Source organism: Eschrichtius robustus, chromosome 12 (assembly GCF_028021215.1).
Source record: "Eschrichtius robustus isolate mEscRob2 chromosome 12, mEscRob2.pri, whole genome shotgun sequence".
Lineage (NCBI taxonomy): Eukaryota > Metazoa > Chordata > Mammalia > Artiodactyla > Eschrichtiidae > Eschrichtius > Eschrichtius robustus.
Window position 1 is genome coordinate 48,710,239 of NC_090835.1, and position 27,089 is coordinate 48,737,327.

Sequence of the window (27,089 nt, forward strand, 5' to 3'; positions counted from 1 at the left end):
ACTCACCTGACATGTCCACCCCCTGCCCCATACCAGGCACTAAAAGGGAAAGGAAAAGGCTTGGGGAGAAGAGTGCCCCTCTCCCTGTCCTGGCTGAGGCCAGGAGCACCAGCCTGACTGCGTGGCCCCAGGGCCCCAGATGGGCCGCACTGGCTAGTCGGGGTGTCACTGGACGTTGAAAGATCACAGCCAGGAGGGAGGTTACTCCTCTTTGGTCTCTTCCTTCCTTGAGACCAAGGCCATGAAGGAGTGCAAGGCACCTGCCTGGAGGGAGACCTGGCCGCCCCTGCCCGGTCCCACCCCACCTCCACCCTGGCCACCGTGCTGTGCTATCTTGGGCCCTGTGCCCTCTCACTTCAGAGGTTCCACCGCCCTGGCAATGGAGGGAGGGTGGGCTGGCCTACGTCTCAGGAAACGTGGCTGGCGTGCTCTGGCCTGGCTTGTCCAAGCTTTGGGCCCAAGCTCTGCTGGTAAGGAAAGAGCCCCTTTGCTTTCTTCGCTCGTTGTTCCTCATGTGCCTCTCCTTCGGAGCCCGGTGGGTGTGGGTGTGGGTGTGGGTGTGGGTGTTGGGGGGTGGGGAGGGCTATGGTCTGGGGCTGGGTTTCTGGGTCCCCCTGGCCTGGGGACATCTACAAACCCCAAATCTCAACATTATTTTTGAGAGCTCACAAGAATACAGCGCAGAGAACTGTAGAGACAGGACTGCTACCAGCTTCGATTAGGACATGAATCTTAATGTACTGTGAAACTGACAATTACTTCAACTGTAAAATGTAGTTATTCTTCACAATGGGAGAAAAACACAGACTGGGAATCAGAGAACTGGGATCTGTTACGATTCTGCCACCTATTAGCTGTGTGGCCCCGGGGAAGCCCCTGCCCCTCCCTGTTTCTCCTCTATCAAGTGATGAGGTTGGCTGAGGTCCGTAAGTTTCCAACTGTGCTCTGGGAAATCCCAGGGGTTGCTCAGAAGTCCTAGGGCAGGGAAGCGGGATGTGGGGAGTGGCAGGGTGGGGCAGGGATGCCTGACGTGGGGGCCTCTGGGCGCCAAGAACAGTCATACTCTATTCTAGATCTTGGGCTTCTGTTGGAGGTTTCATTTGAAGAAAAGGTTACTGATAGCACCCTGCCCACAGTCCCAGCGCCAGCCTCTGTGGTTCCATGGTCCAAGCAGCGTGACCAGTGAGCCCTGGGGGGGCCAGTGCTAACTCCAAGCCTGTGGAACAGACCACATGGCAATGTTTCTTGGCAATGGTGTTGGCCAATTCGATGCAAACTGTCATAACTTCTAAGTTTCAGGGTGCCTAGTGGAGAAGCGAGGCCGCCAGGTAAGGAGAGTGGCTTCCAAGTGGAAAGGAAGAGTCCTGGAGAAGGGAAGGTGCACTGGCAGATAAGATGTATGTGTGGCTGTGACTCTCTTTCCTCAGCTCCTGAATGTGGAAGGAAAAGTGTGCAGCCCTCTGACCAACAGGGGAAGTGGGCAGCAGGATGGGGGACCTGGGGAGGGAGGGTGCTTTCACCAGACAGACCTGGCCAGAGTCTCGCATGTGCAGCAGCTGCTCCGACGGAGCTACAGTCACCACGTGGGAAGGGTGGGCATGGTGAGCCAGTGGTTTATAGCTAGCTGCCTGCTGGTGTGGCTTGGGCTTGTTGAAGATTGAACATTATATATATATATATATATTTTTTTTTTTTTATTTTTGGCTGTGCCACGCAGCTTGCGGGATCTTAGTTCCCTGACCAGGGATCAAACCCAGGCCCCGACAGCGAAAGCACCTGAGTCCTAACCACTGGACCACCAGAGAATTCCCCGAACATGGTATTTAAACATGATGCCATGGGCTTCCCTGATGGCACAGTGGTTAAGAATCCACCTGCCAATGCAGGAGACACGGGTTCAAGCCCTGCAGAGCAACTAAACCTGTGCACCACAACTACTGAGCCTGAGCTCTACAGCCCATGAGCCACAACTACTGAAGCCCACGCACCTAGATCCCGTGCTCAGCAACAAGAGAAGCCACCGCAATGAGAAGCCCGCGCACCGCAACGAAGAGGTGGCCCCCGCTCGCAGCAACTAGAGAAAGCCTGTGCACAGCAACGAAGACCCAACACAGCCAAAAATAAAATAAATGTATGAAAAAACAAAACATGATGCCATAATTTAAATGTGATGATGACAATGCTTAGCCACTTTTAATATTTTCTAATTTTAGAGTAAAAGGAAAAGTGCTATTTGAGTGGAAATGATTTTCCTTTTGGAGCCTTTTGGTTTGGGCGGCAAGCTCACCACCTGGTGGCAGGTACTCAAAACTGCAAGCAGGCTGGGAACCTCTGCAAGGAGCCCCGCGGCCTGCCCCTCCCCGAGGCCTTTTGGAAGCTTCCTGCCCAAGTCAGCTGCCGTTTTCTTCCTGACTCTGGCTGCTCTGAAAGGAACAGGAAAATCCAGTTCGGGGTTAAGTTCTGCTGTAGAAAGGACCCCGACTGCCTAGAGACAGGGGATGGGGGACTCTGCGAGGCAAAGGTCACCAGGCAGGCGTTTCCTCTCCCAGCCTCCACGCTCTGAAGGCACCAGCAACAGTTCCACGGCTCACACACCACGCGGGTTACTCGGCTCCTGGGGGGGGGGGTGTGTGTGTGTGATGGGGGTGTGTGTGGGGGGTGGCACCACGAGCCAGCATCGCAGGACTTACGCCCTCTTGCCTTTCTTGCAGGCAGACCCTGCTCTCCTTCATGGACCACGTGGCCGGGAGCTGGCTGACGTTCCGGATCTGGATGGAGTTTGTGGCTCTCTGCCCCAGGCGCAGCAAACCAAACTGAAGGGCTGAGACGTCGATGACGAGGGCAGGCCCCTGAGGCACCCAGAGGGGCCCGTCACTGGGCCACCCGGGCCGTGGGCTCTGTGCCCTACCCCGGCTCCCCGTCCGGCCCACCCAGCCGCCCAGCCCCACCAGAGGCACCTTAAAGGCCGCCTCGATGTGTAAGACCACCGGTGAGGGGGAGTCTTTGATTTCACACAGCAGGTTCTGGCTCGTCGGGCCAGGGACACCCCCGGTAAAGTTCAACTGAAAATCCTCCACCTCGCTGGGCTCTGAGAGAGGGAGAGGAAAGGTGAGCCGTGGAGAAAGGAAGCAGGGGCAGGTCCCCTCTGTGGCCGGGCTCAGATACCTGGCCTTGGCGGACTCCTTACCCACCACAGGGCCAGGCTGCGGCTGGAGCGGATCAGGGGGCCACGGACCCCTGCACAGGCCCCTTTCACCTCGAGCTCTCCTTCCCCAGCCAGCCCCTCCCTCAGTCCCTGCAGTACCGATGGTCCCTGCGCAGGGCTCCACTTCAATGACGTGGCAGTCGCTGATCTTCCCCCACGTGTACCTGATGGCTGACTTGCTGTTGTTCCACATCTGAAAGACACACCCCGAGCCGGCCTCCCCGTCAGATCTGTACTTGCAAAAGGACTGCGGGATTGTGGGCTCACAAGAGGTCCTCTCGACACCTTCCCAGCTAAATCCCAGCCACCCAATGGCACCAACGCACACTGCAGGGTTTGTGGGTGCCACGGCCGGTCAAAGATCCCTAAACCCAGGAAAGGGTGCCACAGTCCTGTCGTTTGGAGGATGCTGGGAAGCTGACAAATGACAAGACGTGCCCGGCCCAGCGTCTTTTCAAACCAAGTGGGTTCCGGGGCTCTGGGAAGAGCCTCAGCTTCCCTGCAGCGGCCACCACTGCTGGCCCCGCCAGCCGCTTCCTCCCCATGCTCGCGCCCGAGTTCAGCACCATCCCGGGCAGCCGAGGCTGGGGAGGGACAACCACCTACCTTGAAATCCTTCTTCACGGTCATCCCAACGTAGTTCTCCCCGGGGATGATGAGGGCATATGGTTCTAAGAGAAGCTGGAAAGGTTCCACTGAGCCTTTCACCTCGATTTCCAGGACAATCACGTCATCCACAGAGTACGAGGGATCCTTCGGGTTTTCCAAGTCCAAACTGGACACAAACCCACCATGAGCTAGGAGCCATCGTGTCCCCTATCTCTGGTCTTGTGAAAAGAAAGCGCCCCCTGCCCACAGCTCCCAAGCCCCCTGAAATCAGAGGCGTCAGCAATGTCCTGAAACAGATGAATGCCTGTGGCTGTGACGGCAGCTCAACCACAGGCCTGGGACGGGGGTCCCTCCCTGCACCTCCAGGGACCACCCTGCAGCAGCGTCAGCCAGGATCTCCACACCAGCTGACTGGAGGCCCCCCACCGACATCTTGCTCAGGCAAGCGCTGGCAGAGGTGACGCCATGGGACAAAACCTCCCCTCATTAGTCACCACCACCCAGGGGCCACCAGCCTAGCTGCCCAGCGGTAACCGTGAGCCTGGGGCACAGCTCCAAGGTTCCAGGGTGGCGAATCCCGCGAGCTGTTCCCTGCTTGCGGAGCCCGCTCCAGGCCTGGGTGCCAGGGCAAGGCAAGGCGCTCCCAGGCGCCAAAGCCTGCCGGGGGTCAGGGGCTCCTCCACTCCGTCCCAGCACCTCCCCCAGCATGCCCAACTGCCCACCCCTCAGCCAGGGGCCCGGTTCCCGCTCACCTCATGGGCTCTGGGACTTCCTCTAGCACCATCTGGAGCACGCTGTGAAAATCCCCGGGCTGCAAGGCAAACGCAGCACCTTGAAGACAAAAGCCTGCCCCAGGGAAGGCTGGAGCCATGGCAGGCATCCCTCCTCCCTGTGGCCTGGCCCCCAGAGAGGTCTTCCACGAGACACAGCGCTGCTTCCCTTGGCAGTGCCCTCAATGAGTCTGAAGCACCACACCCTCCCGGGAGAGGCCGTGAGGTGGCTGCATGCTGAGAGGCAGACCTGCTCTCTTACCAGCAAGGGTCCCTGGGCATCCCCCTCACACTCCCCCCCACCTCTCGCCCGGGACACACACGGCTTCGTGTTGGAAAGTGGGGGCCGTGTAAGCCTCACTCTGGGGAACCCCACCTCACTCTTTCTGGGGGCTTCTGTGGGCTGAGCAGGAATGGTAACACCTTTGATGTAGTAGAGACACGGAAGACACCAAAGCCGAGGAAATGAGCCCAGGCTCTGGATGCAGATGGGGTGTGCAGGGTCGGGACCAGGCAAAACGAGCTGCACACCAAGCCCGGCCACTGGCCCCGCTCTTAGCTAAGCGCCAGCCTCGGCAGGATGCTAGGGATCTCGGCAGCGTCAGCTGTGGCTTCAGTGTCACCAAAGAACAGGGACAGAGGGTGAAAACATCGTGACCCAATCATGTGTGACCACCAAGACGGCCGCACTCGAACCTCTCGAGGAGAGAAGCTCAAGAGGAACTCGTGGTCCGTGTGGGGCTTGAGAGCTCCCATGTCGGGGGCGATGGAGAAGGCCGTCTCCCTGTCAGGATGGGACTTGATGCGGTCCGGGCTGTAGGTTTCTCCAGGCATTAGGGACCTCAGGTTGGGCTTCATGATCTGCCAGCGGAAGGCCAGCTCCACGTGCCTGTGGGGACGACCTTGACAGTAGGCAGTGGATCCAAGGCCATGTCCCAATTCTGCCAGAATCAGGTCCCCCCAACCCCCGGCCTGGCCTGGCCCTGCTCCCGGAGTGAGCAGGAAACGACCCAGGAGCAGGAAGTGGCCAGATCAGCCTTCAGGCCCTTCCCATGGAGGACCTGGGGGCACCTGGGCAAGGGAGAGCACGGGGGGGCAGGGAGTCTGGAGACCTCCCAGCACAGCCCCGCACAGCAGCTGGAGGCTGGAGCCACAGTGATTCGGGGGAATCATGCTCTAACCATCAGGCAGCCCCCCCCCCCACCCCCAGATATCAGGAAAATTTTCTGCCTTATCTTCTACCACGTGAGTTTTTGCCACATCGACCCCACCCTCTGCCTCTCCAGCTCTGGCCTCCCAGGACTACTGCTCTGGCCAGAAAGATATGTGCCCACTGGCTGCCAACAGGAGCGGTGACAACTCCATGGTGGCGGGAGGGGTGGGACTCCAGGCGTGCTGCTGACAGCAGGTGTCGGTGAGGGGGACGGCAGGTGAGAACTACTCATCCTGCCAGGAGACAGAGCCTGTGCAAGGCCTGGGTCACTTGGGCAGCCTGGCCAGGAGGCTCCCCGAGGTCTGTCCTGGTGTAATGACGGAGCTCAGAGGATGGTCAGGGAATAAATGGCAGTGAGAGCTGAACCCACAGGCCATCATCTGTCTGACGGTGGGACTTGGGTGGCTTCCCCTCCTGGGCTGGGCAGGACCTCTCTGGAAAACTGTTCCTGGGTAAGGATGCTCCAGGAGATCTAGAGCAACACCGTCCAATATGACTCCCTGCAGTTATGGACATCTTATAAATCGGCTCTGCCTAATATGATCGCCACCAGCTACCCGTGCGGCTGTTGAGTACTTAAAATGCGGCTGGTGTCACTGAGGAAGTGAGTTTTTACTTTTACTTAATTTTAATTGATTTCCATTTAAATAGTCACATGTGGCAACTGGCTACCATGATGGACAGTGCAAATCTGGATCCTTCCATCCTGTGCCCAGATTCCTCCCTGGCCTCTGGAAGGAATCACCAGCCTCACTGGGACCTCAGGCCAGGTGAGGAAGGAGGGAGGGTGTGTGCTGGGGTCCCTCACAGGTGTCACTCACGTGGCGTTTCTAATAATCAGCAGTTTGCTGGCCGTGGACTGAAGGTTTTCAGGCTCAAAGCGTATGAAGTGCTGGGCTGTTAAGTCTGTGAGCTCTCCGGGCTCCGGCTGACTTTTTTCACCAGAAACATAGATCAGATCCAGAGCCACCAGCTGCCCGATTCCTGAAAAAGTACAGTAGTGAAGTTTCCCTAGGGCTGAAACCAGGACTCTGTGGCCGAAGGCTGTCACAGGACCCAGGCCACCATCCACATGCAACTGGCCGTGATCGTGACCCCGGGAAGTGCACACTGGGGGACAGGGAGCCAACAGCACACAGGTTCATGTCCCCACGTCACCACAGACCAAAAGAAGGTGATTTTGATAACATAGCATGTAGCAGGCACTCAATTAATACCTGGTGAGTGAAACTGGGTGGATGGTAGACAGACGGATGGAAAGAAGGAACAGGGCACCTTAAGGAAATTCAGCAGGATGCCCCTTCTAACTGTACAGGAACGTACAGGTGCCCTGGTCGTTTCTGTGTGAGTCACTGGCAGTCCCCCAAAGGAGATCACGGTGAGTTTCAGAGTGACTCGGTAAAAGATTGCCCCCCAGGTTTCCATCCCTCTCGCACTAGACGGCCCCTTGGGACAGTCCCGAAGCCCACTCTGGCTTGGGTCTCTAAGGTCTGACCAGAGCTAGAGGCCCCAAACCAGAGCCCTGGAGGCTGCAGCATCCCCTGAGTGTCCCCACCCCCAAGGGGGACCGGGCGCAGCTGGGCCACCCCTGGGAGCGCACCCAAGCCCACCTGTGGTCACCAGCTCCTTTATCTGGCAGTTGTCACACACGATGATGAAGGTCTGCTCTGCCTTTCCCAGGCTGGTTGGAAGGAACAGGACCTGGGGAAAGAAGGGCTGTCCCGCTGTCTCCCGTGCAGGGGGCTTCTACCCCCTCGCCCTCTTCTTCTCAGCTGCACCCCCTTCCCTCCGGTCTCCACTTCTCCCTCCCCTCCCAGCCCCTTCCCTAAGGCTAGGGGTTCAGGCCAGGCTCCACCGGCTAATTTGGGGAGCGTGTTGAAAGGCTATGAAGAGAGAATTCATAGGACTGAAATACAAATGGCTCTTAAATGACAACATGTTTAACCTCATTCATGATAAAAGAAGTGGAAATGCAAACCACCCAGGAGAACAGTTTTTCATGCCTCCTACTGGCAAAGAGCAGAAAGTTAGCGATCATAAACACAGTGATAGGATACCTTAATTTTCCTCAAAATAATCTAGAGGGGCAGGGCAGGGTTTGGTGGGAAGAGACGGAGGGGTATAAAGGAAATAAGGTTGGCCAAGAGTTGATAAATGTTGAAGCTGTGTAATGAGTACATGGGTGATCATTCAACTATTCCATTTTTGTATATAGGTTTGTTTTGGGTTTTTGTTTTTGTTTTTCTTTTTTTTTTTTGCTTGGCCAGTTGGACTTCTGCCCTTTCTTTTTTTTTTAAATTGAGGTATAGTTGATTTACAATGTTATGTTAATTTCAGGTGTTCAGCAAAGTGAGTCAGTTATACACATATATGTATAGCTATTCTTTTTCAGATTATTTTTGTATATGTTTTAAAATGTCCATGATAACAGGTTTTTTTTTTTTAAGTTTGATAACCCACTGTATTGGCAAAGGTGTGAGAATTAAAATAGGCACCCTCACGTACTGTGGTTGGAAGTACAAATTGATACAATCCACATGGTGGGGATTTTGGCAACATGTATCACAATTATGAGAGCAGAGACCCTGAGTCAGCAAATGCACATCAAGGACTGTATCCTTCTGGTAGGACAGAGTGATGTATGTATAAGCTATTCCCTGAGATGGCCAGAGATCAGAAATAATCTTCATGCAGGGGACAGTTGACCTAAATTATGGTTCATATGCCCAGTGGAATACTATGCAGCTGTAAAAAAAAAATGAAACGGTAAGTGGAAAATACATGGTGCAGAACAGAGCACAGAGTGGGCAACTATTTGTGTGAAGGAAAAATGGAAACAAAGGAAAGAAGAAACCATGTGCAGTTGCTTAGGTAGGCATCACATATCTCTGGGAGGGCACTCTAACCTGGTAAGGCTGTGGCCTCTGGGTGGCTGAGGAACTGGGGGGAGAGAGAGCATTTCACTGTGCATCTATTTGCATCTTTTGAATTTTTAATCATGTGAATCTATTTATTTGGAAATATGAATAAATTTTTAAACAAACAAAATCCCAATCAGTAAACAAAATTTACATAAGGAATGCAAAGGGGAAAACCTCCCCCTGACTCCCCCACTGCTCCCCAAAGACTGCTGCTGCCACCCTCTTCTTTTCCTTGGGGATCACAGGAGGATGGGATGAGGGGGACATCATGGCCTGGGCAGGGGTGACCAGCCCCAATTCCTTAAAGCCACCACAAGGCTCTGACAAGGCCTGGGCTATGCCAAGAGGACCCGGCTCACCCCTCGGCAACAGAGGAGGATGGATAATCCCTACTGTGCTCCTGAACTGGCCTCGTCCCGACTCCAAGAGCCAGGTTCTTATCAGGATCAGATCATCACAGACATGAACAAGACAGCATCGCTCCAGAACAAGACCCCATCAGACCCTTGAAACTGGAAAGGAGCTGATAAAGGAAGCCTTCCTTTACATCTTGGCAAAGAAGCTTATGGCAGTGGTCCTCAAACTTCGCTGCACACACAGAATCACCTGGGGAGCTTGAAAAATCCTATGCCCAGGCCACACCCCAGACCAATTAACTCAAAACCTCAGGGCTGGGGCCCAGATGTCAGCGTGTTTGCAAGTTTCTCAGGGGACGGCCACGTGCAGCTGAGTTTGAGAACCTATGGCTCTTGGCTCTCACTACCTGATGACATGGTGTAGGCCAAATCCCCCTCCCCAGAACCCAGGTAGCTTTTACTCTTTCATGTAGGTGTGTCCTTCAACAGGCAAGTGAGGAAGGCCATGCACGCTTGTGGCAGCCCCACACCCAGCCGTGGGACAGCACAGAGTCAGACTCCTGGAGCAGAGGGTGGGGTGACAGGGGCAGGAAGACATCACCATGTCTCACAGCCTCTTCTGGGGACCAGTGAGCAGGTGTGACAGGCCCAAGGGACCATGGAAAGGGGCCAGTTAGGAAAGGAGGAGCCCACACCCCGGAGGTCAGACTCTGGGAGCTTCTGCAGAGGTTCAGGATGAGGCCTAAGGAAGGCGGGCCTTGTTGACCATATAACTGAGGATAAAACAGGAAACAGAACAAAGGTACGAGATTTAGGGGGTGGGATGGTCCAAGACAGACTGAAGGGCCGAGGGGAGATCCTGGAGGCAGCTCAGATGTTGGTGGAGGTGACCCCCAGGCTCACAGGTGGGCAAGCAACGCTCAGGGATTGTGGTGGCATTGCTAGGGCTTTCTGCACTTGCTCTGTGAGGGAGGTCCCAGGAGAGTCAAATGACATCACCCCACAGAATGCAAAAGCATGCTCCTACACAGAAACCGCCAAGGCTGGGACCTGGGAGTGGATACCTGGGTCATGAAAACGCAGAGGCGGGAACTCCCTGGCGGTCCAGTGGTTAGGACTCAGTGCTTTCACTGCGGTGGCCCGGGTTCAACCCCTAGTCCGGGAACTAAAGATCCCACAAGCTGTGTGGGGCAGCAAAAAAAAAAAAAAAAACCCCAAAAAACAAAAAACCAGAGAGGCAAATGATATCAAGCGAGCAGTTGAGGAAACAGCCAACCAGTCATAAGGAAAGACAAGCTAGCGTCTCATCACCTACCTGCGTGAATACGGCCTGGCCCGGAGCCAGCTCAAACACTGACGGCAGGATCCCGAAGGGAGGCTGCTCAACAAAGCCGATGGTTGCAACAGCCTTAAAGAAAAGCAGAAGAGGACCCAACAGCGTGGAAGAAACTGTAAAATCTCGTGCTCAGATGACACACTTCCCTCCTCCAAACATCCATTTTGTGATCTGAAGGGTCTATGGATCATTCAGTCTCCTGTTCATGAAGAAACTGAGGCTCATCCATTCAGCAAGCACTTACTCAACCTGCACCGGGCACTAGATGGGGTTCTGGTGGTTAGAGACGAGTACAAGACAGAGCGTCCACAAAGAGCTGCCTGCGGGTAGAAGGTGCAAGGACCACTGACAAGTGTTTCAGACGCAAAGCAGGAGGTGTGAGAGATGGCCTCCCCCAGGAGGTGGGCTCCCAAGGCACAGTCCTTTCCCTACTACAGCAGCCTGTGTGGTTGGTGCCGGCTTCTGTGTCGGCCTCCATCCTCAACCCACCCCTGGCCATGAGCACCTGAGTCAAGGGAAGCTGCCATCTTGTCAGCAGAGCTGCAGCCCAGGTGCCTACACAGGAAGCCCCTTAGCATGCCAGGGACACAGACCCAGGCCTCCAGGACCCTGGCAAGTAACAGAAACGAGTGAAATGTGCGTCTGGGAACATGTGGTCCTCTGGATCTGTCGCTTGTTTCGGGAGACACAGGTACAGCAAAATATCTCTGCTCTGAGAGAGATAACAGTGTGAGTGAGCGTGACCATCAGTGGTGTCAGCACCTGGCTGCCCTGGGGCGAGGAGGGCAGAGCTGGGCAAACAGGAGGGGATGTGCACACCCCCTGCTTCTCAACTCCAGCTGACAGGCCACGGTGGATCCTGGCCCAGGGCTGCACATCTCCCAATGTTTCAGAGAGACTGGAAATGCACATTTTTATATGAAGTCTCTCTATTTTTTAAAAAATATTTATTTATTTGGTTGGTTGGTTGGTTGGTTGGTTGGTTGGTTGGTTGGCTGCGCCGCGTCTTAGCTGCAGCATGCGGGATCTCGTTCCCTGACCAGGGATTGAACCCGGGTCCCCTGCACTGGGAGCGTGACGTCTTAGCCACTGGGCCACCAGGGAAGTCCGAAATCTCTCTATTTTTAAATGGTGGCTCCAAAAATGTTTTTAAGCCCTGTGCCAAATAAATATACCTACAAAATTCAGCCAAAGAGCTGCCAATTTGTGACCTCTGCTATATTCAAACATTTGCTACTATAATGACTGAATGAATGAATGAATGAATGAATGCAGGGACATTTGAGTCAGGTCTTGGAGGATAAGAGAGGTGACAGGACCTGCTCGGGGTCACACAGGTATTAGGAGAGTAACAAGAACTACAGCGCTGGTCTCTGTACATGTTGATTCTCATTGGACCGTGGCAGCTGGAGAGAGAGGTTATAAAATTCTGTTCTCTGTGTGTGTGTTTCCACTCACAGGTGTACTCGAGCAAGTCCCTCACGGGAGTTATTTCCTTTGATGGATTTGCTCTTTTTTCCAGGTAGCAATCCGTGAGCACTCACTCTGAAGCTTGGCGGCGGCCAGCTCTTTTTAGGCATAATGCAGAACTTGCCCACGCTGAAGCCCACGTTTTTGCAGATGAATCTGGTCATCTTCATGCCCCCAATGAGGCAGTAACCACAGTCCAACACCGGCGACACTGCAGCCACAAGGAAAGATGGGCAAGAGAAACAGCACAGGCCGTCCTGTTGTTGTTCTCCGGAGGCCCAGCCCGAGCTAAGAGCAGCTGTGGAGGGGCGAGGGGGATGGATGGGGACAGGCCCACCCCTGCTCCCACACGGCAGCGGCACCTCGGGACTCCACGCACTCGGGCTTCAGCCAGTGCCACCTGGCATGGCCCTGGGGGTTGTGGTCAGGGGGTTGTGGTCAGAGTCCCAACTTGCAGCCTGCGGCCAGCTGAAGGGACTCGTAAATGAGGGTGTCCAGGCAAAGCCAGCCACCCCATGGCCACACAGGTGACACCCATGGAGGGCTCCAGGCACTCCTGCTTGCCTCGCCGTGGCACAGGCCCACTCAGGGTGTCCCTGAGCCAGCGACGCCTAGGCTGGGGTCAGCTGGGATGCTGGCCTCCTCTCCCGACGTGTGTCACTCAGAGGCAGCCTCCAGGGGAAGCAGGATGGTTGGGGCCTGACACGGGAGGACTGTGCGCAAGCTTCTGGCAGGTCCCTTCTCAGGACCCACAAGCCCCTGCCCCAGGGGACAGGCCGTGTGCTGCCACGAAGGGGCCCTGTGGGCAGGCGGTCCTTCTAGGGGCACCAGCCCTCCCTGAATCCCGGGGGCGCAGAGAACACTCACGCGTCAGCACTGGGGGCGGCCTCCGGGCCTGCAGGGGGACCAGGAGCGTGTGCGCTGACTGCGTCTCCACTAAAATAAAGTCATCAAAATCCCCAAGGCAGTCGGGAAAAAACTGGACAGTGTACTGGCAGGTCATCCCAGGAGCCACCATCCCACCTTTTCCTGGGAACATCCCTGCGGGGGACAGAAGCGACAAATGAGATTCTGGAGACCAGGCAAGAAGACCAGGGCCTGGGGCGGCGGGGGGAGTGATAGGGTCCACCTGGAGCGGTCAGGCGGGGCCAATGGCTTAGCATTTACTTTGTGGGCAGCAGAGAGGTATTTGAGGTTTCTGCGGGGGTTGGGGGGGTGGGACACAAGATCAGAGCTGTTGTTCAGGAGAACACTGCGTCAAGGAGGCAGGAAGGCTGGCGGGGAAGCCACTGCGATAGCCTAAGTGAGGAACCAGGGGTCCTGACTGAGGGCAGTGACAGTGCGCAGGGTGAGGAGAGGGCAGAGCCGAGCCTGGAGGGACGAGATCCGAGGAGGAGCTGTCAGGACTGGGGGCCTTCGGTGGAGGGTGGGTAGGAGGCCTCTGCGGAGCACGAGGGGTGCAGCTGTGGCGTCACCCTAGGGCCTGGTGGGCGCGTAACCCGGGGCAAGGCCAGTACACGATGTTGAGGCCGCCCAGGCCGCTGCCACCCTGAGCTCACCCAATCCCAGAGCGAAGTAGGGCGTGGACGGCGGGAGGACTCGCAGATGGCGGCTGGTGGACGTGGTGTTCTGCAGCGAGATCACCATCTGTTCAAAGGCAAAGCGACGTGTGTGGACAAAGGCTATGAAGTCTGGGGTTCACTGAATAATATGGGAAGGGGGTGGGGGGATAAATGTAATGAACCTGGCACGGAAGACGAACTCCATACATGCACACACCTTTGCCTTCTATTTCGAGAACTATTACACTGGGAAAAACTTATAAATTATAACATGACAAGCCGTGTTTCCATCACCCAGCTTAAGAAGTAAAACATTAAAAATACAGATGAAGCCCTGCCCCAGCCTCCCACCAGAAAACAGCTCCATAAATTTGAAGCATGTCTTCATAGGTATGTATGCCTAAATCAACATTTAAATCCATTTTTGGCCAGCACAACATATTGCCTCAATCCACCTGTGAACCGGACCCAAGTGTGGAGAGACCCATATTATAGTTTTAATTTTTATTTCTCTGTTATTAATGATGATGAGCATCTTTTCGTATGTTTATTTGCTATTTGGGTTTCCTCTTGTGTGATGTGTCTGTTCGTAGTGCCAATTTGCCATTGGGTACTTTGTCTTTTTCGTACTGATTTGTAGGAATTCTTTATGTATTCTGGGTACTAATTCTTTATAAGGTATGTGTTATACCTTATAAAGTATAAGTATTGGATTGGCCAAAAAGTTCGTTCAGTTTTCTGTAAGACGTTAACAGACAACCCCGAATGAACTTTTTGGCCAACCCAATATATAGCTTGTATAAGTTTATAACTTGTATTATCTTTTGATGTACAGTTTCTAAAATTTTAATATAAAATTTATCAACATTTTGTTCAAGGTTTATAATTCAGTTTCAAGAAATCTTTCTATATCTCCTATATTTTCTTCTTAAATTTTTGCTTGAGATCTTTGCTGGAAAGTATTTTGTTTTGGCTACGGAGTGAGGTAGGGATTAAATTATTTTCCATATGGCAAGGATACTAACTCAGTTTTGCCTCTTCAGGTCTGCACACGTGCACGGGACAGCCCTGGCACCGTACCCTCAATCTGCTGCTATTCTCCAGACTCGGGGCTAGCTGCAGCCACTGCCGTCATTACGGATCGAGGTGTTCATGGCAGTGGCTGCCCCTCACGTCCACTGAGGCAGGCCTCCAGAGAGTCTTGCTCCCAGCCACACAAGGCAAACCCCCAAGCAATGAGAGGCGGGATCCAGCAGTTTATGAAGGGATGTCTCACAAGACAAAATAATCAATTGCACTTTCTGGAAGTCAGCTCAGTAATTCTTGTATTGGCTCTGTCTCCTTCCATCCCCTTTCCTCACTCCTCCCTGGGATTGTAAATGACAGCACAAAATCTCACCACCTCAGACTCCGCATTATGGGGAACCCGGGCTATGACACTGTGCGTCAGAAAGGTCCTAAAACAGCAGACCCTTAGGATGTGATTCTGGAGTTGGCTTTCTCCCCAGTCTGGCAGCGATAAGAACTCTAGCTGGTGGGAAGTAGGGTGTGATGAACCCTGGGATGCATCACAATTACTAAGGCTTTCACCCATGGTCGACTGAAATGAGGTGCAGGTAGAGGTCAGGCATTGAAACGTGGTAGCTACGGCGTGGTTGCAAGGTCTGGGAAGACAGTAATTACAAGGATTGCGGAGTGGGCTGGTTTCCCTTAACAGCACTGGAAGCCTTGGAGGAAAAAACTGACAGGCTCAGGGCAGCCAACTGCCAACTCAAGGGGCACCGTGAAGACATTCCTTGCATTCCTGGGTTATACTCAATTTGCTCCTGGGGTGGATGTTTGTTGTGTGTGTGTGTGTGTGTGTGTGTGTGTGTGTGCGCGCGCGCGCACATGTTTCTTCTTGCTTGGTTTTTTACTTAGTATTTCTGAACCTATGTTCTTTTTTTTTTTCTTTCAAATGTCTTTTAAATTTACCAAAATATGGAAAGAAAGCAAAAGTGAAATTATAGGAAACATAATAAGCCCCTGGCTTACAAGGTACAGATCTTTATTCCTACCACAACTCCTTAGCCTCCAGCACTCACAGCCAGCATCCCATTCTGCTCCCCATCTCAGGACAGACAAACCCTCTCACAGCTCCAAAAGGCTGGGGGATGAGACTGGGCTTACGTTCTTAAGCAAGACTGGCTTATGGCTTTCATTGTCATAGCTCCTAATTTGGCTTTGGTGTCAAGGTAACATTAGGCTCTTAGTCCAAAATAACATAAAACTGGGTGACTTATGAACAACAGGAATGTATTTCTCACAGTTCTGGAGGCTGGACAGTCCAAGATCAAGATGCCAGCATGGTTGTGTTTTGGTGAGGGCCCTCTTCCATTCACAGCTGGCACCTTCTCACTGTGTCCTCAAGTGGCAGAAGGGGCAAGGGATCTCTCTAGAACCTCTTCAGAAAGGCACTAATCCCATTCACGAAGGCTTCACCCTCATGACCTAAGCACCTCCCCAAGGCCCCACCTTCTAATACCACCATCTTTGAGGGTTAGGATTTCAACATACGAATTTTGGAGGGACACAAACATTCAGACCATAGCAGGCTCATTACCTAAGAATGAGGGTATGTTCCTTCTTTTTGTAGTCTCTGACAGTTCATACAAGATCAGGATTAGCTTGAATGTTTGATGGTGTATACCTGTAAAATGATCTGGGCATGGCGTTTCTTTTGGTAGAAAGTTTTCTTTTTAAGTTATTTTCATCAAAGTTGGACAGCCACATAGTTTAAAGAGGCAAAGAGTTCTACAAAATTTCGAAAATAGAAATCGTGCCCTCTTCCCCTGCTTCTACCCCGGCCATTTCCCACACCCAATCACAAACACTTCTTCCTCCTTTAGCTGATTATGTTGGAATTTACTTCCATGGCTCCAGAGGGCATGCTATTTTTTTTTTTCAGTTTTAGGCATTAATTATGGATGGGTGATACGGATATTCTCTCCTCACCCTTAACCAGCTCACCGCATGCCATACCCTTCTTATCCCTCATCTTCCCAATGTAAGTTACATCATACTCATGGTTAGATCAGTAATGCTTACATTATTGTTGCTATGTAAATGCTATTCACAGCTGAGCATGAAATTCTCCCTTATACAATTTTTGTTTTTCCAAAACTTAATCAACCAACTATTTTGTTTGCTATGTACTTATCAATAATTTAATCTCTTTCCACTACCCTACAAATCTCTTTCCAAGATGTCCAGATGTATCAGGGACTCTTATCAGTGTCACCCTCACAAGTCAACCCTTCCTAGAGCCTTCTGGCCTCTTCTAATCTGGACTGGTCGCTTGCTACACCTACTGCTATGACCGAGGACAGGACAACCCCTGTAGCGGTTTTCAGACACATCCAGAAGTTCTTTGACACTCCTTCCATTGAGAGGTGAGGTCTATCTATGTAGCTTCCCCTCGAATCTGCACTAAACTTAGTGACTCGTTCGTAACCTATAGCAATGCGGAGGAAGTAATGACTTTCTCATGTATTCCAAGGGAACCGAACCTCCAAGGTTAGGTCATAAAAAGTGACGCAGGGACTCCCCTGGTGGCACAGTGGATAAGAATCCACCTGCCAATGCAGGGGACACGGTTCGAGCCCTGGTCTGGGACGATCCCATATGCCACGGAGCAACTAAGCCCATGCGCCACAACTACTGAGCCTGCGCTTTAGAGCCTGTGTGCCACAACTACTGAGCCCGTGTGCCACAACTACTGAAGCCCACACGCCTAGAGTCCGTGCTCGGCAACAAGAGAAGGCACTGCAATGAGAAGCCCGCACACCACAACAAAGAGTAGCCCCCACTCACCGCAACTAGAGAAAGCCCGCGCACAGCAACAAAGACACAACACAGCCAAAGAAATAAAAATAAAATTAAATCTTAAGGGGCTTCCCTGGTGGCGCGGTGGTTAAGAATCCGCCTGCCAATGCAGGGGACATGGGTTCGAGTCCTGGTCTGGGAAGATCCCACATGCCACGGAGCAACTAAGCCCGTGCGCCACAACTACCGAGCCTGCGCTCTAGAGCCCTCGTGCCGCAACTACTGAAGCCCAGGTGCCTAGAGCCCGTGTTCCGCAACAAGAGAGGCCACTGCAATGAGAAGCCCGTGCACCGCAACGAAGAGCAGCCCCTGCTTGCTGCAACTATAGAAAAACCTGAGCGCAGCAACGAAGACCCAACGCAGCCAAAAAAAAAAAAAAAAAAGTGATGCAACCTCCCCCTTGCTTGCTAGGATACTCACTTCGAAACTCTGATCACTCACTTTGAGCTGCCTGATTACCCTGAGGCGGCCATTCTGTGAGGAAGCCCAGGCCACATGGAGAATCCATGTGCACGTGCTCTGTTAACACCCTCGGCAGACAACCAACATCAACTACTATGTGAGTGAAAATGCCTCAGATAGTTCCAGTCCCATCTTTCAGGTTACCCCTGGGCACTGACTTTTTCCAGCTAAGGCTCCAAACATCATGGAACAAGCCATTCCCATTGTGCCCTGTCAGACTTTCTGATCCAAGGAATCCACAAGCATGATAAAATGGTTGTTTTAAGTTGTTAAGCTTTGTAGCAGCAGTAACTGCAGAGCCCCTTAACCATTACCGACCTGGGCCTTTCCTGCACGTCTCTCCTATGCTGGATCTCTTGTTTCCCACACATCAAGCCTTCCCCTTCCTTGGTTTACTAACTTATATAGGGGAGCATGTTCCCTAAGAGTTTCCTGAGAAAGGGTGCATGGGACATACATTTTTAAAGACTTGGCAAATTTGAAAATGTTTTTATCCTTAAACTTTATAGTTTAGCTGGGTAAATAACTTATGCACACAGTCATATGCCCAACAGATGCAAGGTACGTTTCTAAGAGACATCACTAGATACAATTCAATTTATATAACGGACAGTGGCAGACTGCGTTTCTCTTTTGGGGAGGCTTGCCCTGGGGAAACCAGCCACTGTGCTCTGAGGAAGGGAAGGGAAGGGAAAGGAAAGGAACTACCTGATGTGGAGAAGCCTCAGGCAGAGGAACTGAGGTCTCAGCTGAAAGCCAGCACAACCACCACACATGTGAGTGAATGAGACTTTGGCCCCAGTCTCTCGGCTGCGACCCCAGACATCGCAGAGTAGAGACAAACTCTCCTAGCTGTGTCCTATCTGATCAGAAAGCAAACTGCTCTTTCACGCTGCCAAGTCTTGGGGGCAATTTGTTACATGGTTACAGTAACTGGAACGCTGAACACATTAAAAGAGACTCCAATGAAACTTGCCCTTAAAACAATGCTGGAAGGGACCATTTTAAGTACTTCCTTTCTTTGTTTTCTTCTATCGAGTACTTTTAACCGCAAATGCTGTTCTTAAGTCCCAGAACATAATACATCTGGGCTGTATGCCTCCCACAGTATAAATATTTAGAATCCTGCAACTGGACATGCAATCACTGCGGTGATCTGACCCTGAGACTCACTAAACTAGATGCAGAGACTTCCATAAGTAGAATGTTATTCCAAGATTCTTCAGATGACTGCAGGTGGAGGGAGCTATAGGCGTGGAATGGGAGGAGGCACTGTGGAATTAGACTGCAGTTAGAGGAATCAGCATGAAGTCATGATTTTAAATATGTAAGCACATGGATATGGATATATGCATGTTTATGTGTATATATGCATTTACATATATATAGATGGACCTATGAAATTGTTATTTTTCCCCACCTCTATCCATTTAAAGGACTTAGAAGCAATGGCATCCCAGTAGCTAGTAGCAGATCTAGTGCTTAGATCTTGCTTTCTAAATACCATTCTCCACTAAAAGGAACCAGGGCTTCTTAGAAACTGATTCCAGAACTGGGACAAAGAGAGTACAAGATTAGAGTACAAGATTAGCCTGTACAAAGAGAGTACAAGTCTTTCAAAATGTAGCAGAATGTAAGGAAGCGCTCAAGAAACTGCTAGGTCATATCAAAAGAACCCGGGAGACAACTTGTAAGGCTCCTACTGGACAAATCTGAGATAATTTCAGAAGCAAAATGAATACTGACTTTAAATGAAATAACTCATTTTAGGCTAGATTAACAAAACTTCATTAACTAGAATGATTCTAAACAGATGTGCCCTCACCAACAAAATGAACACTATACAACAGCCAATATTTTACAGTACCTGGATACATATTTTGAAAAAGATGAAATGATCAATTAAACATAGGGGGTAAAAAACCAATTACTTAACTAAAATTGACCAATCTTATCTTTAATATGTATTCTCTTGATTGGACCTACACTGATCCAAAAATTGGACACAAAATATGTTCCAAATGTCTCTTATAATATTTACATTGTGTTTGACACTCAGGTGTTTAAATGTTGTTATACCCCCAAGATCAAATTGACATCCAATAATGATTCTGCATCACAGACTAAAGCCCTTAGGTTTAAATCCTCTCCACCAGAAACTTTTGACCAAAATGGGGGGAGTTAAGAAATTTTTGAGGGAAATGGTGCAGACCTGGCCTAACTAAGATAAAGAACACTAATAAAGGACACTGGAAGACACAGTCTGTCACATATATCCCACAATTAATTTTGCAAGGTTTTATGGAAAATTCGTTTTAAAAATCCTGAAACTGTTTTGATATCATTATTCAGACTGCTTAAGAACAGACTCCCAAACTGGCCTCTTTCTTACCCCCAAAATATGCAGACAAGATTCACTGTTCCCAGACTACAGTTTTTTCTCTCCCCTCTCAGTTATAAATTCTCTTTTTGCCTTTGCTCACTGACAACGGTGTATTGGCTATTATTCGTTAAATGAGTATGCAGATCACTAATTCCTCTCTCAATGAGTCTTCCAATTCATGAGTATAATGTATTCTGTAGTGTGCTGGCAAATGTTTAACGACCAGTTCTTGGGGTGGGGAGAGTCCTGATTTGGTAGTATTTGCTGATTTCTGTGGTGTAAAAACTCCCAATATGGTCAATTTCAGGATACCAATGTGACATCACTGAGCACAGAGTTGGAAAGAGATGTGCATGATCAGCCCTCATGAGCTAGTACAACCCGGCTTCAGGCACACCGTGGGGTACAGGCACACCTTGGAGACATGGTGGGGTCGGTTCTACATTTCCTTACTCTCCTCCCCAAATTTTATAACTTTGATGTCCTCTTTTATACCTTCATATTTATCCTTTTGCTGTTTAGTTATCATTGCTTTCACAAAACTTTTAAAATTATGACTATTTCATCTATATTTTCAAATTTCTAAGCATAAAGTTGTTCATAAACCTCTTGTTATCTTTCTAATGTCTGTAGGGTCCATAATGATGTCTTTATTTCCCCTGACACTGGTAATTTTTACCTTCTCTCAGTTTGATCAGTTTTGCCAGGGACTAAGCAATTTTACTAATCTTTTCAAAGAATTAACTTTCGGCTTTGCTGATCCTACACTATATTTGTTTTCTACTTAATTAAAATGTGTTCTTGTTTTATTATTTCCTTCCTTCCAGCTTCTTTGGGCTTAACTTGCTATTCTTTTCTAATTTTTGAGATGTATATCTAGATAACTGATTTTCAGACTATTTCTTTTCTTTTTTTAAAATTTATTTAATTAATTAATTTATTTACTTTTGGCTGCGTTGGGTCTTTGTCGCTGCGCGCGGGTTTTCTCTAGTTGCGACGAGTGGGGGCTACTCTTTGTTGCCATGTGTGGGCTTCTCATTGTGGTGGCTTCTCTTGTTGCAGAGCACAGACTCTGGGCACGCAGGCTCAGTAGTTGTGGCGCAGAGGCTTAGCTGCTCCACGGCATGTGGGATCTTCCTGGACCAGGGCTCGAAGCTGTGTCCCCTGCATTGGCAGGCGGATTCTTAACCACTGTGCCACCAGGGAAGCCCTATTTCTTTTCTAATATGTGAACATAAGTCTATACATTTTCCTCTAAGCATGTCTTTAGCTGCATCCCATAAGCTTTGATGTATCATTTAAAGATGATCATTCATTATTTTCTATTTTCTAATTTCCGTTAAGACTTCTTTGACTCATGTATCTAGTAATGAATTGCTTAATCTCCAAATATGTGGGGGAGTTTCTAGTTATATATTTGTTATTCAGTCTACTTAGTTCAAGCTCTATATGCTTTCAGTCCTTTGAAATTTGTTAATTCCTTTATGATCCAACATATAGACAATTTTGGTAAATGTTCCAAGTATACTTTTAAAGAAATTGTACATTGCAATTGCTGGGTACAGTGTTATATATAACTCAATAAGATATAGTTTTTTAATTATATTGTTCAATTCTTCTGTGTCTTTACTGATATTTTTGTCTACCTGCCCTTTAAGTTTTTGAGAAAAGAATGCAAAAATCTCATGTTTATTATTGTTTGTTTTTCTTCTAGACTTGTAACATTTTGCCTATATATATATATATATATTTTTTTAAATTAATTTATTTTATTTTGGCTGTGCTGGGCCTTTGTTGCTGCACACGGGCTTTCTCTAGTTGCGGTAAGTAGGGGCTACTCTTTGTTGTGGTGTACGCGCTTCTCATTGAGGTGGCTTCTCTTGTTGCGAAGCATGGGCTCTAGGTATGCGGGCTTCAATAGTTGTGGCATGAGGGCTCAGCAGTTGTGGCTCACGGGCTCTACACTGCAGCCTCAGTAGTTGTGGCGCATGGGCTTAGTTGCTCTGCGGCATGTGGGATCTTCCCAGACCAGGGCTCAAACCGTGTCCCCTGCATTTGCAGGCGGATTCTTAACCACTGCGCCACCAGGGAAGTCCTGCTTATATATTTTGAAGCAAGGTAATTAGTGTATATAGATTTTTTTTTTATTAAGTAACTTATTTATTTTTGGCTGCATTGGGTCTTTGTTGCTGCACGCGGGCTTTCTCTAGTTGCAGCGAGCAGGAGCTACTCTTTGTTGCAGTGTGCAGACTTCTCATTGCAGTGGCTTCTCTTGTTTTGGAGCACAGGCTCTAGGCACACAGGCTTCGGTAGTTGTGGCACACGGGCTCAGTAGTTGTGGCTTGCAGGCTCTAGAGCGCAGGCTCAGTAGTTGTGGCTCATGGGTTTAGTTGCTCCGCGGCATGTGGGATCTTCCCAGACCAGGGCTAGAACCCGTGTCCCCTGTATTGGCAGGCGGATTCTTAACCACTGCGCCACCAGGGAAGTCCCTAGATTTTAGATAGTTGTACCTTTTGGATGGAATTTTTTTAAACCTTTGATCAGTATAAAATGTCCCTCTTCTTTCCTTATTTCTACTAATGCTTCTTGCCTTAATGTCTACTTTCTCTGATATTAGCATAGCCACACCATTTTACCTTTTTTTTTTTAAGATTTTTTTTTTGATGTGAATCATTTTTAAAGTCTATTGAATTTGTTACAATATTGTTTCTGTTTTATGTTTTGAGTTTTTGGCCATGAGGCATGTGGGATCTTAGCTCCCTGACCAGCGATTGAACCCACAGCCCCTGCATTGGAAGGCGAAGTCTTAATCACTAGACTGCCAGGCAAGTCCCACCAGTTTTCTTTTGGTTAAGGTTTGTCTGATTATATCTTTTTCCATCCTTATATTTTCAATCTTTTAGAATCCTTTTTTTTTTTTGAGGAGAAAGAAATTCAGATCATTTTTTTCAAGGCTGGCAGGAACCCACAACAGTTTGTGTGTAACAGACATTACAGTGGGGATTTATATCCTCATTTTTATTTATTTATTTTTTAATATTTTTTGAAAAAAATTTTATAAATTTATTTATTTATTTATTTTTGGCTCTGTTGGGTCTTTTTTTCTTTTTTTAAGGAATTCCTTTATTTTTATTATTTATTTATTTATTTTTAGCTGTGTTGGGTTTTCGTTTCTGTGCAAGGGCTTTCTCTAGTTGCGGCAAGCGGGGGCCACTCTTCATCACAGTGCACGGGCCTCTCACTATCGCGGCCTCTCTTGTTGCAGAGCACAGGCTCCGGACGTGCAGGCTCAGTAATTGTGGCTCACAGGCCCAGTTGCTCCGCGGCATGTGGGATCTTCGCAGACCAGGGCTCGAACCCGTGTCCCCTGCATTAGCAGGCAGACTCTCAACCACTGCACCACCAGGGAAGCTGTCTGTTGGGTCTTTGTTGCTGTGCACGGGCTTCCACTAGTTTCAGTGAGCGGGGGCTACTCTTCATTGCGGTGCACAGGCTTCTCATTGTCGTGGCTTCTCTTGTTGCGGAGCACAGGCTCTAGGCGCGCAGGCTTCAGTAGTTGTGGCACGTGGGTTCAGTAGTCGTGGCTTGCGGGCTCTAGAGCTCAGGCTCAGTAGTTGTGGCACATGGGCTTAGTTGCGCCACGGCATGTGGGATCTTCCCCGGCCAGGGCTCGAACCTGTGTCCCTTGCATTGGCAGGCAGATTCTTAACCACTGTGCCACCAGGGAAGTCCCTAATGGTGACTTTTTAATTCTCATTCTTTCTACATTATTAATTAGAATTCCTTCATAACAAAGAGTTGTCCCTTTTCTCCCATTTATTTATTCAGATATTTACTTATATTAGTACGGACTCATGGATATTTACTTTATTCTTTGGGTTATAATCTAATACCATTATTATTTGTTTTGTTGCTTGAGTTGTTTCTCTTCTGGCCATTGGGAGCTCTGTGTCCTTCTGACATGCCCTCTCCCCTACTCACACACATACTCTCTTTTTCTCTCTCTCTGTAGCACTTCCTTACTTTCTGGCACCACAAGATGCTCTACATTCATCTCCTATTTTCCCTGCCTCAACTCTGGAATCAAACAGTTTTCCAGTGAGCCCTGGGTTCCTTTTTTTGGAGAATAGTACTTAGAAACCTAGATCTGTAGAACAGGTGTGCTAAATGCTACTAGGGTGTCATTATTTCTATCTCTCTCAGTGGATACAGCCAAGAAATATATGCATATGTACTAACCAACACATTCACATACATCCATATTTATTCTCATATTTATCCAACTGTGTGTGTTATCCCCCCCAACATACACACCTATATTTTTAAACCATGAATCCATATTTACACTTCCAAATACAATCTAGCACCATAGAGTTCATTCTAGCATTCCCCTTTTCCTTATATGTAACTTCTTTCTGCAACAGTGAAAAAACCTAATTCTCATTCATATTTTTTTTAATTTAAAAGGTTTCATCAAGTCCAGGATCAAGATGGCGGAGTAGCTCATCAAGGACGTGAAGCTCACCTCCTCCCACAAATACATCACACGTACATCTACATGTGGAACGATTCTCACACAATATCTACTGAACACTGGCAGAAGACCTCAGACCTCTGAAAGGGCAAGAAAATCTCCACATAACCAGGCAGGACAAAAGAAAAAAAGCAGAAAGAAAAAAAAAAAAAGACAGTGAGAAAGGAATCTAAATGGGACCTGCCTGCAACCCTGGGACGGAGCTGTGAAAGAGAAAAGGTTCCCGCATGCTGGGAAGTCCCCTCACCAGCGGGGAGCTCAGCCAGAAGAGCAGGGGAGCTTCAGAGCCTTGGAGGAGAATGCAGCAACTGGTTTGCACAGCTAGAATGGAGAGAGGAACTTCCCTGGTGGTCCAGTGGCTAAGACTCCACGCTCCCAATGCAGGGGGACCGGGTTTGATCCCTGGTCAGGGAACTAGATCCCACATGCTGCAACTAAGAGTTCACATGCCGCAACAAGAGATCCTGCATGCTGCAACTAAAAGATCCCACGTGCTGCAACTAAAGATCCTGCACGCTGCAATGAAGATCCTGTGTGCTGCAGCTATGACCCAACGCAGCCAAATAAATAAATAAATATTTTTTTAAAAACGTAAAAAACGTAAAACAAAGGCCATAAAGAAAGACACTATATAATGACAAAAGGATCAATACAAGAAGAGGATTTTATACTCATCAACATATATGCACCGAATATAGGAGCACCCAAGTATATAAAACAAACACTAACAGACATAAAGGGAGAAACTGACAGAAATACAATAATAGTAGGAGACTTAAACACCCTAATCACATCAATGGACAGATCTTCTAGACAGAAAATTAATAAGGCAACAGAGATCCCAAATGGTACAATAGAACAGATAGACTTAATTGATATTTTCAGGACATTACATCCAAAAAAACCAGAACACACTGTTTTTAAGTGCACGTGAAACATTCTCTAGGACTGACCACATACTAGGGCACAAAACTAACCTCAACAAATTTAAGAGTATAGAAATTACCTCAAGCATCTTTTCTGACCACAATGGCATGAAACTAGAAATCAACCACAGAAAAAGAAAGGAGAAAAAAACAATTACGTGAGGACTGAACAACATGCTACTAAAGAACCAATGGATCAATGATGAAACCAAAGAGACAATTTACAAATGCCTTGAGACAAATGACAATGCAAACACAACCATACAAAATCTGTGGGATGCAGCAAAAGCGATTCTTAGAGGGAAATGCATAGTGATATCGTTCTTCCTTCTAAAACAAGAAAACTCTCAAATAGCCTAAACTACAACTTAAAAGAATTAAAAAAAAAAAAAACTAAAGTCAGCAGAAGGAAGGAAATAATAAAGACCAGAGAGGAAATAAATAAAATAGAGATTAAAAAAATAATAGAAAAAAATCAATAAAACCAAGAGCTGGTTCTTTGAAAGGGTAAACAAGATTGACAAACCTCTGGCCAGGCTCACCAAGAGGAAAAGAGAGAGAACCCAAATAAACAAAATAATAAATGAAAAAGGAGACATAACAACTGATAGTGCAGAAATACAAAAAACCATAAGGGAATACTATGAACAATTATATGCCAACACATTCAACAACCTAGAAGAAATGGACAAGTTTCTAGAAACATACAGCCCACCAAAACTGAATCAAGAAGAAATAGATTATTTGAACAGACCAATCACTAGAGGTGAAATAGAATCTGTAATTTAAAAACTCCCTACAAACAAAAGTCCAGGACCAGAATTCTACCAAACATACAAAGAAGAACTCATACCAGTCCTTCTTAAGCTCTTCCAAAAAACCGAAGAGGAGGGAACACTCCCAAAGATATTCTACGAAGCCACCATCACCCTGATACCAAAACCAAAGGCACCACCAAAAAAGAAAATTACAGGCCAATATCTCTGATGAATATAGATGCGAAAATTCTCAACAAAATATTAGCAAACCAAATCCAACAACACATAAAAAAGATCATACACCACGATCAAGTGGGATTCATCCCAAGTTCACAAGAATGGTTCAACATATGCAAATCAATCAATGTGATACACCACAGAAACAAAAGACAAAAACCACATGATCATCTCAACAGATGCAGAAAAGGCATTTGACAAAATACTACATCCATTCATGATAAAAACTCTTAACAAAGTAGGTACAGAGGGAACATATCTCAACACAATAAAAGCTATTTATGACAAACCCATGGCCAGTATAATACTTGATGGTGAAAAGCTGAAAGACTTCCCGCTAAAATCTGGAACTAGACAAGGATGCTCACTCTCATCATTTCTATTCAACACAGTATTGGAAGTCCTTGCCACAGCAATCAGACAAGAAAAAGAAATAAAAGGTATCCAAATTGACAGGGAAGAGGTAAAACTGTCATTATATGC

At 48.7% G+C, this 27,089-nt stretch overlaps 1 protein-coding gene across 4 annotated transcripts in view; it reads right to left on the reverse strand.

The window, feature by feature from the left end:
* DLEC1 (DLEC1 cilia and flagella associated protein) overlaps nucleotides 1–27,089 on the reverse strand; it is a 103,566-nt gene that overhangs the window by 24,515 nt on the left and 51,962 nt on the right. For all 4 annotated transcript variants that reach the window (XR_011075663.1, XM_068557875.1, XM_068557874.1 and 1 more), the window contains exons 9-20: nucleotides 13,440–13,527; nucleotides 12,748–12,921; nucleotides 11,955–12,091; nucleotides 10,390–10,482; nucleotides 7,408–7,498; nucleotides 6,619–6,781; nucleotides 5,281–5,473; nucleotides 4,567–4,625; nucleotides 3,812–3,980; nucleotides 3,305–3,398; nucleotides 2,958–3,088; nucleotides 2,691–2,849 (exon numbers count right to left, since the gene is read on the reverse strand). Coding sequence is in view for 3 of the 4 variants with exons in the window: in XM_068557875.1 (XP_068413976.1) it covers nucleotides 2,691–2,849; nucleotides 2,958–3,088; nucleotides 3,305–3,398; nucleotides 3,812–3,980; nucleotides 4,567–4,625; nucleotides 5,281–5,473; nucleotides 6,619–6,781; nucleotides 7,408–7,498; nucleotides 10,390–10,482; nucleotides 11,955–12,091; nucleotides 12,748–12,921; nucleotides 13,440–13,527 (1,551 nt within the window). In the remaining variant the exon portion in view is untranslated. The remainder of the gene's footprint in view (nucleotides 1–2,690; nucleotides 2,850–2,957; nucleotides 3,089–3,304; nucleotides 3,399–3,811; nucleotides 3,981–4,566; nucleotides 4,626–5,280; nucleotides 5,474–6,618; nucleotides 6,782–7,407; nucleotides 7,499–10,389; nucleotides 10,483–11,954; nucleotides 12,092–12,747; nucleotides 12,922–13,439; nucleotides 13,528–27,089) is intronic.